At 36.7% G+C, this 18080-nt stretch overlaps 1 protein-coding gene across 1 annotated transcript; it reads right to left on the bottom strand.

Annotated features, from left to right (window-relative positions):
- Positions 1-399: 399 nt before the first annotated feature.
- Positions 400-16103, bottom strand: RAP74 (transcription initiation factor IIF subunit alpha RAP74). Its single transcript, XM_039116844.2, has 9 exons — positions 15717-16103; positions 9913-10071; positions 8493-8644; positions 7773-8143; positions 5983-6098; positions 2567-2692; positions 2027-2245; positions 1693-1908; positions 400-638 (listed from the first exon to the last, which is right to left on the bottom strand). Exons 1-9 carry the CDS (start codon positions 15885-15887, stop codon positions 549-551), a joined length of 1620 nt encoding a protein of 539 aa, XP_038972772.1. The 5' UTR covers positions 15888-16103; the 3' UTR covers positions 400-548.
- Positions 16104-18080: the final 1977 nt, after the last annotated feature.

Raw genomic sequence — 18080 nt, forward strand, 5'->3', positions numbered from 1 at the left:
GGAAGACACTGAAGAAGGCCCTAACCAAAAAACTGATTATTGACCAACTCGTTCAATTAATAGCTCCATCAGACCCCGAGCATGGCATTTTTACAACTTAAACACTGGGGCCAAGCACGTTCCCTATCTGAGCTCGACCTTCTTGCAGGCTTGCAGCTCTATTTTGGATCGAGAAATGTGTGCACCTAGGATGCTCGCTTGTCCTGTAAACGGACTCCACTTTTGTCATTGCATCACTCTTATCCATTGTGTTTGCTTGCAATTCAAAGATGTCCCATCTCAGGCTTTGTATCGACAGAAAGTGACACGGTATTTTAACCCATCATTGCCCAAACTATGAAACCTTAAAAGATGCACAACTCGTAAGGCAGGCAATTCTGTATCCAAAATACAAGAGACTTATTCAAAGTGGAGTATCTGTACTAATGTACAAATTCAACAGAAAGTTGTACATGAAGAAGGTTGCTCGATCCTGCTCTTAACCATTTAAATCTTTACCACAATTCAAAAGATCAACACCAGTATAAATCGTACAGGTAATATTCAATTCATTTCTCTCTCAACACAACATAGTTGTGGCCATTGGTCTTCTGTATTTTTGATATTCTTCTTAAAATATCTGCAAAAGCTGACTTATCCTGCAGTAATAAATGCATCCATCTATTAGGAAACAAAAATAATGCAAAAGATTGCAAATTGAAAATGGGAGAGAGAAAAAAGAAAAATAGCAGTTAACTAGAATGCAAGCGGCGCTGCAAAACAACTGATTTTTAATGCTAATACCAGGCATCATAACTCCTGGATCAAATAGGAATTCACAGAGATATTACTAAACAGAGTGCATCGGACGAGAAGAGATCTATAAGAATGCACTTGGTAAATACAAGTTAGCCTTCAAACTCCTTTGTCAAGCCTACAACGGAAGCCCAAGTGATGCAACACTACTACTAAATCTAAAATGATCGATGTTTTTCCACTGCCACAACAATGTTAAATTGACCTGAGAAACAAAAAGAGTTATTGTTCATCCGAGGTGTGACAGAATAACTAATCTGACCATGTTCTCACACCAGATTATGTGAATAACACTGTCACTGACACCAGTTCCATACCAGCCAATGCGTATAACCACTTTATTAGTACATGTATAGATGGTCTGGATATCAAAGGGAGACTTTGGGCCGATGGCTGTGCCTGGGACAAGCCATAGCCACATCCAAGTTCAACTGGAAATTTCAAACAAAGCTCAGGGAAGAGTGGCTACTATGCCCATCTCAAGAAGCCAAAACCTGGTCCAGGGAGTAGGTCAGGCCAATCAAGCTACCATGGTTTTCATCCTGGCCAAGATCTCAGTGAACATATCAATCAGTATGATATCAGGTACTCAATAAAACAAGACAAAATATTTAATGTTGGCTTGGACTATCTTCGTCAATATATATTAATGTATCATAGTATCAGTTCATACACGATTTAATAAATTGGCTAAGATATCAGGTTATCTCAGTCATTTCAAGGGCAAAGTGCTGTATTTGGTACTTAAAAAATACAACTATAGTTAAGGAGTTGACAAGAATATGCATAAAAAAGTACAGTATAGAAAACTCTAAGAATATGAAGATAATTATTAACAACAATTCTCAAGCCTTGCCCCAATTATATGGTCCAAAGAAATGAGAGGAAACAACAAACCTCCTGGGATTTTAGTCTAGCCTTGAATCTAGCAACCAGGTCCTGTGTAGTCACCGGAGCCACTGAAAGAAGAACAGTCCTAATTTCCTCCTCCGTAACCGGAGCCACAGAAGATGTTGGTCCAGTTCTAGCAGATGTGGAACTGGATGCTTTCCCAGGCATGCTAGTTTTGGAGGAAGTGGGAGGCTCATCCTTAACACCTGATGATTTTGAGTCCTAACCAAAGAAAGCATGGCTTCTTAGTCAAGCAAGCAAGATATGATAGCAATGTAGTGGTCTTTTGTGTAAACTAGGGATCACAAGATAAAAGATCCAAATTTCAAACAAGACATACATTATCCATCTTGACCTTCTTTGCAGGGGCACCATTAGAAGATTTCACCTCCTCACTTCCGAATTTCCTCTTTGTCTTTGATGATTTGGATGCAGCTGGTGTGCTCCGGGCAGATCCTGAAGGAGGTACTGGTTTTGAGGGACTGCTATCTGTAGGTTCATCTTTAGGTGTATCCTTTTGTTTTGGAGCAAGCACAGGTGACATGCCAACCTCATCATCCTGGATGGGCAAAATAGCGAGCATCAATATGGGATAAGCATGCAATATTTGGCAGAAGATGACAGCTCAATGACATTCAGAACGTTATATCTTCACAGCATAATTAAGCAAACGAACTTAATATAAATAGCTTGCAGCCATTGAACAATATAAATTACAACGCATGCAAGCCTAGGGTTTTAAAATCCCCAAACATATTACAGGATCAGTTCTAGTATAAGATTACATTGCAATCTGGACTCCAAAATATGCTGTGCATGCGATGTAAAAAGGCCGACTTATCAAAATCTCTGGAGTTCTTAAAGGGTCAACTGCACTTACATCATCATCTTCATCATCATCATCAGCATCTGATTCATTTAGTCCAGCAGCTCGTCCAAGCAGTTTCTTCAACTCCTTTCCAGACTTACTCAATCCACCATCTTCTTCATTTTCATCCTCATCATCCTGAGAGTATTACAATATTTGAGTAAACCTTCGCAATTTGAATGACAAGTGACTCTTATTCTTAGAAAAACCATCTTACAAAAAATAATTAATTAACTCTAATAAAAGCAGAAGACAAGTTACTAAAAAGGTTTCCTGCTTTTAAGTATAACAAACAAAAATTCACATGAACTAATTTTTATAGTAAAAATAGATGCATAAAATCTCCCAGGCTAAAACTGCAGAACTCAAACCAAGAGTATTTTTGTCATGCCAGATTATCAGATCATAGTTACCCCAAAATCACTTGAACGTAAATGCGAAACTATATTAATCCATTCAAGTATAAGCAACTCAAAGCGGCCGGACTTATTCTAGCTAGGGTGGACTTCAATCTTCAGTCACACAACCATTTTAAGCATTTTTAGCAATTCAACCAAAACTGCTTTTTTTTTAAATGTTCAGAAACTGCTGTTTAGTCCGCATGAATACTGATAGCAGATGGCAGTGTTCATATGGGCGACCAATGAATTCTCAATATATAGACATGGCATCTGCTTGATACACAATTAAAAAAATGAATAAATTCAAAGCAGTACTTTCCATGCTTATGTATAACTACGAAATACAGGTGTTAATACATTATTATATCTTCTGATGGGAGGACAAAAAGATTAAATGCAATATGTAATCATTATAAGTCATCATAATCATTAGCTCAAGCAATACAGCATTGAAAGAACATGTGTTGGTTCTGCCGTGCGCTCAAAATTTACCATGTAAGTACTATGCCTCAATGTCTGGATGGCAACACAATTTGCAATTACTTCTTGATGATAGTTTTTGACTATCCCTTCACATGCATAATGCATAATTGGACATAAGCACCCAACCCTTGCCATATGTTATAGTTGTGCTAGAGACACGTTTGAAAACTTCAAGTTGACATATCTGCAGAATTTTAGGTTCCCTTCAAGAATTTCTCCAGAGCACTTCAGACTCCTGCTGTACCTGGGAAGATAAGGATGTTCATGTGTCTGCTTCTTAAAAGTAGTATCCACACAGATGAGGTTTTTGCCTAAGAAAGGGTGGGCCATTAGTAATGGCTGTCCTTTCCATGGTTGGTTATATGGAGGAAAGAACTGCACCAGGCTAGACGAAATGGAGGAATTGGGTCCCAGTATCCCTCCAACTTGTTATGGCCCTTTCTTTCTTTTTTTTTTCCTTTTTCTTCTTTTTCCCCGCGCGGGGGGGGGGGGGGGGGGGGGGGGGGGGGGGGGGGGTGCATTTGGAAAAGGAGGAATGACAGAATTTTCCAACTACAAGCATCTAGTAGAAGGTCTGGAATGCAGTTCATACCACCAGTTACTACTGGACCCACCCAAAGACAATGCAGAAGGGACCGATATGCCCTAGATTCACAGAAATCGGGCCTGACAATGAAGTAGGCCCATATAGTCCCAAACCAGACTGAACTGAGTAGTACCAGTATCACTCGAGATGAGGTTTTAGTAAGTATTTAACTCATTCTACACCATTTCAAGGTGGGAATTAAGTTGAGACACAAGCTTGGAACTACCAGCATCTATTTCCCGTGGGGTTCTTAAAATAGCAGCATTAATACAATAGAACACAAGAAAGGCTAAAAAATGGAGGCATACTTGCAGTAACTGGCCATATCAAAGTACATCGGTTAATGCCCTTTGTTTGATACGGTGCACGATACAATGCCTGCATACAATACCAACCCTTGTTTGATATAATTTTGAAACTCGATGTTGTAACCTTTGATCTAGTGTCAAATATACATGGCTAGGTTTTTAATTGGAAAAACCCAAATTGATAAGGTCTTGTGTAATGTGCTGCTCCTCTCAGCAAACATCCTATTGGGGTGATGTTAGGATAATGTCCAACTAACATATGCAGCTCGCTCCATAAACGGCAGATTTTAATGCCCATTTCAAGATTTGCAATCTCAGTACCGAAGACAACCCTTGTACCAAGTTAGTACAGTGTTAATACAAGTAGGTATAGTGTTAGGACATGTCGGTTTGGCATACCAAAACTCCCCCCCCCCCCCCCCCCCCCCCCCCTCCCCTGTGCCCGCGGTACCGAGTGTTAGTTTGGTAACAATATGGTACAGTATTGCCCATAAAAAACAAGGCAGTTATGCATCAATATTGCAAGCCCTGGCCTATTCCAACACCTTTAGCTACTCTATCAAATAGAAGCGATCGAGTGTAGCTAGAAAGACAACTTTATCATGAGAAGATATACTAGGTCCATGATCAAGCAGAGAGCCATTACAATCGAGCAATCAATCTTGAGTGTAGACAACACCAAAATTAAGCAAATGAGACCCAAAAAAAGTAAATTTTTTTACTCTATATTTAAATTTATTGGGTGATTATTGCATACCCTAAAAGGCTTAGGACTGGTTTATTTTAGTCAAAGTTAGGATTCAATGCTATATAGGAAAGTGGGTAAGTTTTAAGGTAGTTAGGAGCCCTTTCTTGAGTCAAGTTATACCAGTTAAAAGCGTCTTGGTTGATTAAGTGAAGTTTGGGTCCTCATAGGATTAGATCGCATATTTTCAGGACTGTTAGAAGTCATAGGATTATATCACATTGTTCGGTAGAGTTTGTTTACTTGTAACTATATAAAGCTCGCACAACATCCGAAGCAAACAGGTCTTCATCCAGCATCAAAATTGATGCACGATGGAGATCAAATAATTTGAAGCATTCAGCTACAATCACCCAATATGTTATGGTACAAATTATACATGCCCTATATCTATGTATAGACTAGAAATACAAAATACGACGGTTTTATGATATCAATTTCACTTTTTTAAACTTCTCTCTTTGAGTCCACATTACAACAATGAATTAGTTTTAGACATTTTTCATGTTTATATTTTACTTTTCTTCGAAAAACCCAAGTTCTTCAAATTAAAATGGTTTTTTTTAGAAGGCAATGGGTATTATACGGGGTATGGCTAACCATACAAGCAAGGATGACTGGAAAAAAAAAGAATGCTCAATAACTCCTTAACCATTTTTTTGCAAGGACACAAGAAAAGCTAGGAAGCAATCAAATCCAAAAAATCAGCTTGACAGGCAGATATTTTGGTACATGGGCAATCAAACAGGGAACCTAAACAAGAAACCAAGAATGGAGGTCTCTCAATGAAAAATGATTTCTGTGAAAATCTAGAAAATAGTAACTCGTGTGCAAAACTTTACAACATATTGACCTATAAATATTGCTTGCTGTGCTTCTAAGAGCCGCGTTAAAGTCCAATGTACCTGCTTAATTTCTGGTGGAGCAGGAATTTCAGGAGCCAAATCTTCCCGTTCCTCTGGATCATTGCCCACAGCCTCATCATCGTCAGTGAAATTTTCTTCATGCTCCCAGTCATCACCTAAAGGGGGAAAATTCAATAATAAGAAATCCTTGGTTCCTGATTTCCAAAAGCACTAGAAAAGCAGATTATTACATACAATCTGACCACAAGACTTTTTATATACCTCCTTGCTGCATCATGAGGAAGAAATATTCAGAAATCAGAATAAATATAAACTCTATTTATTGATCAACAACAAATGTTAATAATACTTAATATACAACCGTGTGAAGTAAGTGGCAAAATAGGGTGGTAATCGACAATGCTAGAGCATGCCATGCTAGGAAACTAATCATTTTCAGGTCACGATATTGAGAATACATGTTTCATAGAAAAAAAAACATGTGCACAGAAAGTAAAAGATGAAACCTAATGTAATAGCTTCCACCCTCATGATTATTTCCCACATGTTTTTCTGGTCATTATTATCTCCAACAAATTCATTGATGGCCTGAGTGTCTAACATAGGAGAGCTTCAATCCATTCTACAATTCAAAGAAGTGACACATATTCAAATTGCTGACATCTTGAGCAATCTGCATAACCCACCACATGCCTGGTCCATAGGCCCAACTTTTATTGTTCTAACACTACATGCAACCATTATAAAAAATTGAATAGCAGGACATCATACCAGGAAATGACGTATGGATATTGTATGATAATGTTAATAGTGGACTCAGTAAGGCTTAGTTTCAAAAAGGAGGGTAAAGTTGAGATTTCAGATCGGTGCTTCAAGAAAACAGCGCTGATATAAATCCCCAAATCTTAAAACTTCTAATTACAGAAAAGAAAAAGAATTGGAAGATTTAATATGAGTGGAGGGGACGAACAAGAGTTTAGAGTTGAGAAAATAAAATAAGATCAATCTATTAAAGATTAATGGAGGGAAATTTAAAAAAAAGGTCAAAAGTGAACAGAAGTTACTAATAGAAACTAGGAGTGGAATATTATTATTGCTTACCATTACCATCGGCTTGGCTACCTGTGATTGGGTCAAATATAGATAAATTGTCCTGCAACATCTACAAAACTTAAAAGCTAATAACTATAATCATGTACTAAAGTATGCTTGTGATGAAGGAAAAAATAAGGACAGAATGCACTACTTAGCCTCAGACAAGAAGACAGTCCCCAGATTTTGTTTAGCAGATGCACATTCATTGACATTCAAGGGTGCCATGTAGTAAAACAATTTTTCCCGTAGTGAGAGAATATCATGACTTAAAAAAAAGCACCAAAAGACAAGCACAAATACATACACAAGAATAAAATCATTCATTGTGATACTAAATAGGGTTTTTTGCATGGATACCCTTCTAAATATCAAATTTTACATGCATACCCTTCCAAAATTGATATTTGCATGTATACCCTTGTAAAACTCTGTTATTGTACAAATGCTCGTAATATAACGATTGTTCTAACGGTGTTAAAAAAATCATATTTATATTAATTAAAAATAAAATAAAATTTTAAAATTACGCTATTGTCCCTATCTTTTTCTCCTGCTATTGGGATCGTGATCTATTTGCACCGCTAATTTTTTAACGTCGTTAGATAGCATGGGTACATATGCAAAAACAAAAATAAAAAAGGGTAGAATGGCAAAACAAGTGTTTTACGAGAGTATACATGCAAATATAAATTTTGAAAGGGTATTCATGCAAAAAACCCCACTAAATATCCTACCTTTTTCAATGTCATCATCATCCAAATCAACGTCATCCCCTCTTCCACCACCTTCATCATCATCAACACTTTTTTTGGAAAGTCCAAGCCTAGTCTTCCTTGCCTCCTCTTCTTCCTCATCTTCCTCACCCTTATCAGAGTGATCTCCATCATCATTGCTTTTTCCTTTCTTAACACGATTGGCTTCAACCCCACCACTGCTCGTGTCCTCACTCTTCTTTATCATTTCACCAAAAGCAGCAGCTCCATTAGTTGCTGCCTTCATCATCCATCTTTCATATCCAGTTGCATTATGCTTCCTTTTGTTCATCTTCTCCTCAGCTTCTTCTAGTGTTAATTGCTTGTACTGTGCAATTTTGCTAAAGTTGTACCTGTGAAGAAATAATAATAATCAAAAGTTCCTTTATGTTAGGGGTAACATGTATATATCAACTATATAACATGACAATTACTCGGAAGTGTAAAATACAGTTAGCGTCAGCGCAAGTGACCAAGATCATGAAGACGACTCATATGTTGATTCATATAATGCATGTAGGCTTCTATTACAATTCAACACTTTGACAAACTAAATGATTTGATCACTACTTTCTCATCTATAAAAAGAAACAAACTGTAATTGATATAAAAAGACTAAGAAAATGCTGTGCAAAAAAAACCAACAGCAGAAAAAAAAAGGGAGGGAGGGAACACGCAAAGCTTTTCAGGAACAATGCATACCAAGAACCAGCAGGAATAGCAATGAACTCCTTGCCATGCAACATTAACAGATAGTAAGTTGCAGTTGTAGATTGTGAACCCTCAAGCTGACCTTGAAACTGATGCTGACCAGTCTCATCCTCCAAAACCCATGGTTTGTTCTTGTACTTCTCCTGTGCGATTCCATTGATCAGTACATACAAATTGGTCAAACAGAAGGGCAACACAGCAAAAAATGTCAAACTGCTAAAAACAAGTACTATATAAAAATGAACAAGTTTACATGTCCCAAATTGGCATCTACCCAAACTTCCACTCCTGCAGAGATGATATATCATCTTATCCAAAGACTAAGCTCCAAAGTAATTTACCTCCAGAAACTAGTTAAAATTGCCAATAGAATTCCTCGAAGAACCTAGAAAAGAGAGGGCCATTTACTCGTTGTCTTTACTTTGTAGTATGACCCCAGGAGTGGAGGGAGGGGCAAGAAAGAAGAGAAGGGGGGTTGTGGTTGTTAGAGGGGATTAAAAAAGAAGAAATTACCCAGGAATGTTTTTAGTCATTCTTGTTCCTTAGTTCTCTCAAATGCAGTTCATTCAATAACTCCAAGCTGAACCTTATTTAGCTTCCACTAGATACAAGCCAACAAACTTTAATAAAGTAGCCTATAATTCCAATTGCTTCAAATTGTCCAACTTTAACATCCACAACTTCATTGTTATAATGTGGCAATAATCATAAACATAACTATCAAGCCATGTCTGGACTATCTATCATACGATAATGTGTCAACGAAAAAATTAGTGGCCAAATTCCCCAGCACATTGCTCATAGAAAAATTCACATTAGAAGGGCATAGAGACACAAATAATGAAGAATGTAAAACTACACATAAAATAATATGACTTCTCTAAAATAACAAAATCATTGTGATTTCTGATTATCAAAAGGTAGCTAAGGAGGAAACAAAGAATTTTCAATATCCTTTTTTCTTTATGGATTTCATTTTTATATTAATCAAATTTTAACATATTTGAGTTCAAGACAAGTAACTTGATTTGATGAGATGGCTGTCATCCATCAAGTTTACAAACAAAGAAACCTGTGCTCCAAGGACAAAGACTGGGCGCCTCCTTCAGACTCGAAACTTTAATGAGAGGAGATGAAAAAGTCACTAGGGAAAAGCAACATCTGGCATGTTAGGGGACCTTATCAATGTTTCAGGCACGGTGACTGATGACAGTTAGGAGGCGGAGGAGGCAAATGAAAAATGTTTGGGGATTTCATCTATCCTATAAGCAACATTGAATCAAGCATTATTCATCCAACTAAGGAATTCAAGCATAACTTCCAAAAGAATTACTTATGTTTCAACTTCTTGACATTTATTGGCATATGTTACAATTTTAATCAGCTAAGGATGGCTGGAATTAGTGCATACCCGCAAACTGTCAGTGAGCTGCCGTCCTTGAAGCCCTTCCTTGTAAAGAGACCATTTATTCTCGGCATTCTTCTTCTTTGAAAAAGGAGGCAAACCAGTGACAAATCTACCAATATAGAAAGCTTTGTCTGTATTGGCGCTAGCTCGGACATTATACTCCTGCAGAGATGACAAAAGAAACAAATGTTTTCTTTTCTTTTTCTTTCGTTGAAGTGGGTAAATCACACTGTTCTAGTATGAATACATCCAAGAAGCAAATGTTTTAGCAAACAAAGAAAGAAAACAACCGCCACCGGTAGAAAAATCATATCCAAGAGAAGCATCAAGCCCAAAATTAACCAAAACTTTGATGAGGACAAGAACAAAGCAGAGCAAACCCTATAAACTTGAATGAAACCAAAGATGTGGACTTTCAAAAAAGCATATGTAATAAAGCTGGAGAGAAAACTAATTAAAAAGAAAAGCATAATTCTAATAACTTATATGGCCATCTCGGAAGAGACATGCGTGACTCATTGGTCCTGTAAGTACAACTAGTTCTGAATTATTTAAGAAGTTGGTTAATAAATATAGAAATGCTAACTACCAATGGACCTCTATTGTTTAATAAAATTGCTTCCTTTGAGAAACATAGCATAAAAGCCTATGTGCATAAATAAAAGAGATCCACGTGACATGAAATCAACTTTTTGAGAACTTCTAAACGGAACTTTCTTTTACCAAGTATAATGATAATAAAATAACCAATGCTTTTTACAGTGATTGAATGAAAAGCCTAAGTTGCTAGTAGGACTGCCACTGTGACCCACAATACAGACCTGTAGACCTACTAGTCAGGAATGGATCTGAAGACAAACTCATAAAACATTCTGAGCCTAGATCGGGATCTAGTAGAAGAATACCTGCCCAGACCCAAGGCGATTCGATCATATAAAACAATTGAATATGGATTAATTTTATGAACCCAACATGACTGGATCCAGAACCAATTCAGACATGATAGTTTGCCAAGTTAATAATGTATAGTTTTACTTTTGAGGGTATGCTCTTAGTAAATTGTTCTGAGGACATAAAGGGATTTTGGGTTAACCAAACACTGGCAACCACCTGATACTTGTACTGAGACCTAATCCAAACCCCATGAATGTCAAGTGGGATAAAGGTAATAAAATACCTGGTCCTAACCTAGTTCTTGAATGAAGAGATCTGATTAAAACTTTGGACCCAGACCAATAATGTGAATGAGCCTTAACAAACCCGGATGTGACCCAATAGCCAAATAGCAACCATAGCTGCTATTTGTTTCAACAAATTCTTTTGTTTGAAAAAAAGGGAATGTCTAAATTGTCAACAAGCTCAAAGAATAAAATGATGAAGCTTGCATTGACAATAAATGGCCTCATCCAAATAGAAGGGCATTTTTCATTGCTTGGAGAACTTTGACCAGGGTCTTGGAGTCAAGAGCTGGTACCAAAGGTGGTTTTTAACTACATGGCTTCAGCAAATTAGAATGACACTCCACGGTTGTACCAACCACAACATGAACAAGGAATTCCTTAGTTGGTATGGTGCAGAAAATATTTAATTTAAATATATCCTAGATTAATAAATAATTGATCTCCATCATGATATCAGGCTTCATTTGGTTTTATAAGTCTATCTTGGGACAGAAAAGACAAGTTAAAGAAAAAAAACAAATCATGATACAAGTTGGGGAAGAAATGACACTAGAACAAAGAAAAATCAACTATGCAAAATTCTTATGCCAAAGATGCAAAAACCTCAAGAAATAGGGAAAAGATGCATGTATGAACCATAAGTTCCCATCACATGACCTTCAGAATGGGCTCATAAGCAGTATAAGAAATAACATAATATTTCATTGACCAAATTTCAAATAGGGATTAATGTGTGTATACATGTTAGAAAATGCACAAGCTGAATAAAGTATATCATTTAATAGGAAATTAAAGTCTAAAAATGTTGACTGCAAGTTAATGACAAGGTGACTTCAAAAATGCCGTCAACTGTGGCTGAAAATAATTTCACACCCTCCAACAAGGATAAAACCCAATAGGGGAAAGCCTTTGGGTTTAGAACATGCTGCAAAGTTTTGTTCAGAACTCGAAAAAATCAGTTCCAAACACACCTGATCCTGAATGGGTCAATATCAGAGTTTTGGCCAAAAATAAATTAGCATTTCTTCAATTCTTTAACATTGGGAAACATTTTCCCGAAAATAAACATTAAGTTAGCAAGTTTTCAAAACATTACGAGAAAAAATATTTTTTTTAACATAGATTTGGATATATTAGAGTTCAAATTTCAGAGTCAATGCTTTTAACATGTATTAGATAGCCAATAATATAGTACATTCTGAACAAGACCTCTTCGGAAATTTTATTTTAAGAATAACTATTCAAAAAAAAATTTCAAATCAAGAGAACAGAAATAATATATCTTAAGTTCCTGAACATAAATTTTGAATTGATATCCAATTTGTTATTCTTCACTGATAATATTGTCATTCACTCTATTGTAATTTTTTCCCAATTATCTATAGTTTTCAACTGAACTGCTGAAACTAAAGTGAGAACATCAAAACGACCAAACCTGCAAAAACCAAACCCATGTTGTTCATCCAAAATTGAAAATGAAACAAAGTTTCTGACCTTTTTGTAGAGCTTACATGGCTAACCACTAGCCTATCACAACATTATGCTAAGATGTGCACTGGCTTATGTAAAACTCATTTAAGGTCAAACATCTTTACAGAGTACTGAGGAGATGAGCTAAGTCAGTGGAGATCATGAAACTGGCTCAGGAAGGCAATGCTTGGTTGTTATGACAACTTTCTACTAGGTTCATCTCTTAACGTTGAAAAAGGACACAGGGATGGAACATTGCATGATGCAGATCCCTATGGAATGTTTGTTCGAAACCGTTAGTTTTGTGATGAGCAGAAAGATCAAGCAAACAAAAAAAGCTTAAACTTAACAAACTTAATCCAATCTGAACAAGACCAACTATAGAGCACAATGTTTGATCTATCAATATAGCATCATATGGTTGGTTTTCAACCAAAGATCAACCCTCCGAATTGGTTTGAATTACCAAGAAAGGCAATTTTAGAAGAGAGAGAGAGAGGCAAGCAGCAAAACCAAGAATGCAACCATGTAGGAAAACTATGGCAGTGATACTATAACCTTTTATTTTCTACTTCTTTCATTTGGTACTCTATGAGAAGAGTTTTCTCAAAGGAAGTCCTTTTCTTTACTTGGTAGGAGACCCGGAGCAGAATTTATATTGAAAAAACAAGGTTTTGCAACTTTCAAGGTCTTCCAGAAATCCAAAGTTTTAAGACAGGTAACAACAAGAGTTTGAAGTGGAGGACACAACAAAGTAGCAATTCACATTTATCTTGCCACTAAATGATTAATTTGTTGGCACAAACTAGAATGGTCAATATTTTTATCTGAATAATGAATGGATTCAAATTAATGCCAATTCATCCAATTGCAGGAGATGTATTCTTCCACATGGGGGCAAATAAAGTCATGGGGTGAAGACGAATTTGAGGATCTGTTTGGAAGCTTCATAACCTATATATTGGAATCACTAAGAGTTAAAAAGACAAAGTGACTTAGATGCTTTTATGCTTACATCTGCACTCTGTACTACACATGTTGAACAATCAGATAAGAAAGGAAGCAATGAAGACTAAAAAGAAATCTATGCACTAGTTGAAGCCACCTTTAAATCTTCAAAACCTGGTACTCAATAAATCCCATCAGTATAGAAGCATCCATGTAGTCAACCCCAAATCAATAGTAAAGGGCTTGTCCTTTATGTTCATGTTCATAGTGAAATTATGAAATATAAAAGTTGCGGGCTTCACTCATAGAAAAACTGAGCATTGTCATTTACATTCATCTTCACAAATAAATTATGGAGTGTTATTTAATATTATAAGGATTTACTCATAGAAAACCTAAAGCTATAATCTTGTAGATTTGAATGTAAGTGTAATGGTTTTGCATAATGCAATGTTATTTTATTGACTTACAAAGTAGATTTCTTTCTTGGCATCGCCACTCCCTTTGGTAGCATTTACTAATTCAGAAATTAATTTGAAAGCCATATTTCGACTAGGACATTTTCAAGATGCCCCTAATGACCAACAATGGCAGGTGCTTTTCCTTGTGTAGATTCTATTTCAATAGGAACTTGATGAGTTGATATGCCTACACATCTTACTTTTACTATTATATCGAGAGTTACTCCATGAAGTGATGTCAAAGTGGCTTATTACTTACCCAACAAATCCTCCTACATCTATATATAAATGATGGTTCATCAAGAATATGCAAAAAAAAGCACATCGAATTGTTGATTCATCCCCGGATATGGCTTAAAACCAAACCACAATGGCGAAACGATCCCGCAGTCAAAACTTAGTTCATTATCTAATGGATCTTTCCGTTCTAATACTCTATCCGAGAGTTATCCGTATTTATCAAATCTATTCCTATCTAATGGAACGCTATTGGATCGAACGACCCATCTCATCTTGCAATTATTTTGAAGTAGACAATTGCTCAAAAAGTTATTCCACCCATCTTTTTCATCCACCATTTATATATTTGCAACAAAAGGTGACTTAAAAAGACCAAGTCCCTGTTGATTATTTAACTAGGATGGCCATGCCATATCTCTTAGTTTCATGTAATCTTGCCAATTTGAAATGCAAGCACAACACCTCCGACTCTCAAAATGATATCTATATATTTAAACTTCAGGATAATGCAAGGTCATCTATTGACAAAACAATCAAGTTTCCTTCTTTCTTCCATATCATCTTGCAACTATCTTTGAAACAGATAACTGCTAAAGAAGTTATTCCACCCATCTTTTGCATCCACCATTGATACAACTGCAGCAAGAGGTCAAAGAAGAAGATCAAATCCCTATGAATTATGTGCAGGTCAATATCATAATACCTCTTTTATTTCTCTTCAACTATAAAATACTATAACAATTTAATTATCTTATTTGGAGCCTATATGAGTAGGAAAAAGGTGAAAACCCTTCTCAAGGACACCTGAACATGAATACGAATAATTTGAAAAAGTAAGAATAGATATTGCTTGTTTTTTCAAAAGACCGTATATCTTATCACAGTCATTAATCAGGGCTAAGGACTACTCTTTCCATCCATCTGTTCCCTCAGATTCTAAGTTGGAAATCATATACACACATACATATAACACTTATTGATTTTGACCATCATAATTCATACATCTCAAGACGTCTTCCATTTTCGAAACTACGTACTAGGGTCCACATAGCCAAGCCAAGATCGATGAGAAAAATGCCAGCTGCCCATATTTAGTTGTTTGCTCTCTAATTACTGTTTTATGCTTTTGAGAATTCTCTTGTGCTGAAAAATTTAAAGCATTTCTCGGACTGAAAAAGTAACCCTCTGCGCCCCCCACCCCCCCACCAAAAAAAAAAGGATTCCCTTGATTGTTTCTCAATCAAATAGGTATGATCTTTAGTTTTCTTTTTATTTAAACAATAAAATTTTCTTTCTTCCAACTCTTTTCTCAAACCTAATCTGAAGAAAAAAAATCAATCGAAATACCATCTTGTTTCACGCCCATCATGAGTCGAATTGAAACAAAGCCGGATTCCAAAGATCAAAACCCTAATCTTCCAAGACGGATCAAAACCTTAAAAGAAAACGAGGCGAACTGGATCGAAAGGGTTAGGGCGCCGCGAGAGGTCACGGCGGTGGGGCATACCCTGATCAATTTGGTGATGAAGGCGCCGCACATGCGGCAGCGGCCGCGGTTCTCGGCCATGGTCTTGCCGCAGGAGCGGCAGAGGGTGGTGTGCTTGCAGTTGCTCCCGTAGAGGTCCGAGGTCGACCCGCACCCCTCGCACGACGGCTTGAGCACCAGATCGAAGCTCATGGCGACCGACCGAAGAGACAAAGGGCATTCGGGAATAAAAAGGAATGGGGAAATTCTATAGCAGGGCTTATATAGCGGATCATATCGCAGTCTCTACAGTCTGCCAGCTCAGCGGTATTTTTGAATCTTAAAGCACCGTTAACCGAAACAGGAAATACGTTCATAAAGTCGGCAGAATACGCTTATATAGCGGATCATATCGCAGAGTCTCCACAAGTTCCTTGTTAAACCCTTATATTTGTTACAATACCAAGCTTCAATTGCCGACTTCCAGTCTTGGGAAATACGTTAAGTAAAATTATTTTCAACCCGCTTTTGAGATCTTAAATTATATATAACTTCCTAGCTAGCAAGCTTCATGCAAAGTCGGCAGGGTGGCGACTTGACTTCGTGAAATATGTTGGGAATTATCTCTAGGACACTGTTCTGGTTAAAATATTCAGTAACTCCGTTAACTGCAAAATTTACATTAATTCCACACCTCTGCCGACTTTGTTTTCTTATCAAATATTAGGAAAAGTTAATTTCAAGTTATTAATCAGTTTTTTTTTTTAAAAAAAAAAAGTCCTTGATCAGACCTTACATTACTTAAAACTCTGTAACAAGCATGATTCATATAAAATGAGCAATATTGCCAACTATATCTTTATGGGAGACATGGTACAGACAAATATATATTAACTCCCCAATCTGATAAAATGTACTACTTATATATATGCAGAACTTGACGTAATATATTTTTAATTTTAATTTGAGATTAATATTAGAAATATCTCCAAGTCTCTAGAGCCACACGCTAAGCTAACTAATTCCAACTTCTTAATCTGACCTCATTGCCTTTCCGGTCGCCCCTTTCTTAATCTCTCTCATCCCTACCATGCCTACTACGAGCAGATCGCCCATGCCCAGCTCCAATCCTCCTCCCAGCGGTTAGACAGTGAGGACTGAGGATACATCTCCCTAGTCTTTTCTGTGTTTTTTACCTGATGACAAGATTGCAACTTACAAGTTCGTCTATAGCTGCTTGGTGTTTTTGATCTTTTCAAGGAATCTACACCAGCAACTAGTTCAATTTTTTCAGAAGTTCTTAATCGGTGTTACAGATCCGAGGTGTCCAGCGAATGCCATCCTTGCTAACGACAATTTAAAATGCATATCTTCTCTTTTGTTTTTTCTTGTAAATACCTAACGAACTTGAGATACAATGGTTGAGCCTAAGCAATTTACATTCCTGATGTGATATAGTTTCAGCGTATATGAACCATTGAAGTACATCAATAGTACTTTCATGAAGAAATGAGGCACCATGGGAAAAAAACATATTCCATTGGAACAATTGATGTAATATATTTCCACCACATATGAACCACTCAAGAAGTAAATCAATACTACATTATCAGGAAATGATATACACCATGAGATACTCAAAATGTCCCATCCATGTTTTAATCGCATCTACTCATATCTTTTTCTAATATGCTGGCAAGGCTTGCTGCTTCTCCTGCATTGTTTATGTCAAATTATCCAATTTACTTGAGGCCCTCAAATACGGGGTTCAATTGACAACATGTAACATTAAACTATGGCTCTCTAGTTAAAATTTCCAAAAGACTTAGAGTGATATAGAATGGGCAAAAACACAACAAATATTTTATGATAACTGAAAAGTAACTCTGAATTTAAAAAAAAAAAAACTACTTTTGCAATTAATATAAATGAAGAGGGGCTATATGCAAAAGAAAAAGAATCAGTAAAAGAGCTCCACAATGAATCTGTGCAGGTTTCTGCCACCTCGATCGCCAAGTTGTCTGCTTGAATTATGGTCGCACAACTACTATGCAACCACAGACGTAATAGCAGATTTATGCAGTTCACGCCAACTGGGAAAATAGGCCACAATCCCAACTAAAATTTATTTTCATTGATATGGTCCTTGAGCGCATTTGTCTTTCCCATAAACCATTTCCAGCTATGAGGTCTACATTCTCAGACATGTTTCCAGACCGTTGAGCAATGACAGAATCAGGACCAATTTTCATCAAGACATGCATGAACTCACCAAACTACCAGCAGGACAACATCAAATTTAAACATTAGCAGGATCATTCCAACAAAGATCACTGATATGAATCTGGCTGCCACTGCAGTGTATGGTTGTAGGTTCCTTTGAAAATCTCAACATACTGAACCTCA

This window comes from Phoenix dactylifera, chromosome 11 (genome assembly GCF_051530095.1).
Source record: "Phoenix dactylifera cultivar Ajwa chromosome 11, Ajwa_hap1_PhDact_Kaust_v1.1, whole genome shotgun sequence".
Classification (NCBI taxonomy): domain Eukaryota; kingdom Viridiplantae; phylum Streptophyta; class Magnoliopsida; order Arecales; family Arecaceae; genus Phoenix; species Phoenix dactylifera.

What these genes read in the sequence shown, in the direction of transcription:
- RAP74 (XM_039116844.2), bottom strand. Translation starts at nt 15,887, where the DNA reads ATGAGCTTCGATCTGGTGCTCAAGCCGTCGTGCGAGGGGTGCGGGTCG. An exon ending in ATGATGATGAAGATGATGAT is followed by an intron (nt 2,246 to 2,566) that starts GTAAGTGCAGTT and finishes TTGCCCATCCAG; the next exon opens with GATGATGAGGTTGGCATGTC. An exon ending in AGAAGGTCAAGATGGATAAT is followed by an intron (nt 1,909 to 2,026) that starts GTATGTCTTGTT and finishes TTCTTTGGTTAG; the next exon opens with GACTCAAAATCATCAGGTGT.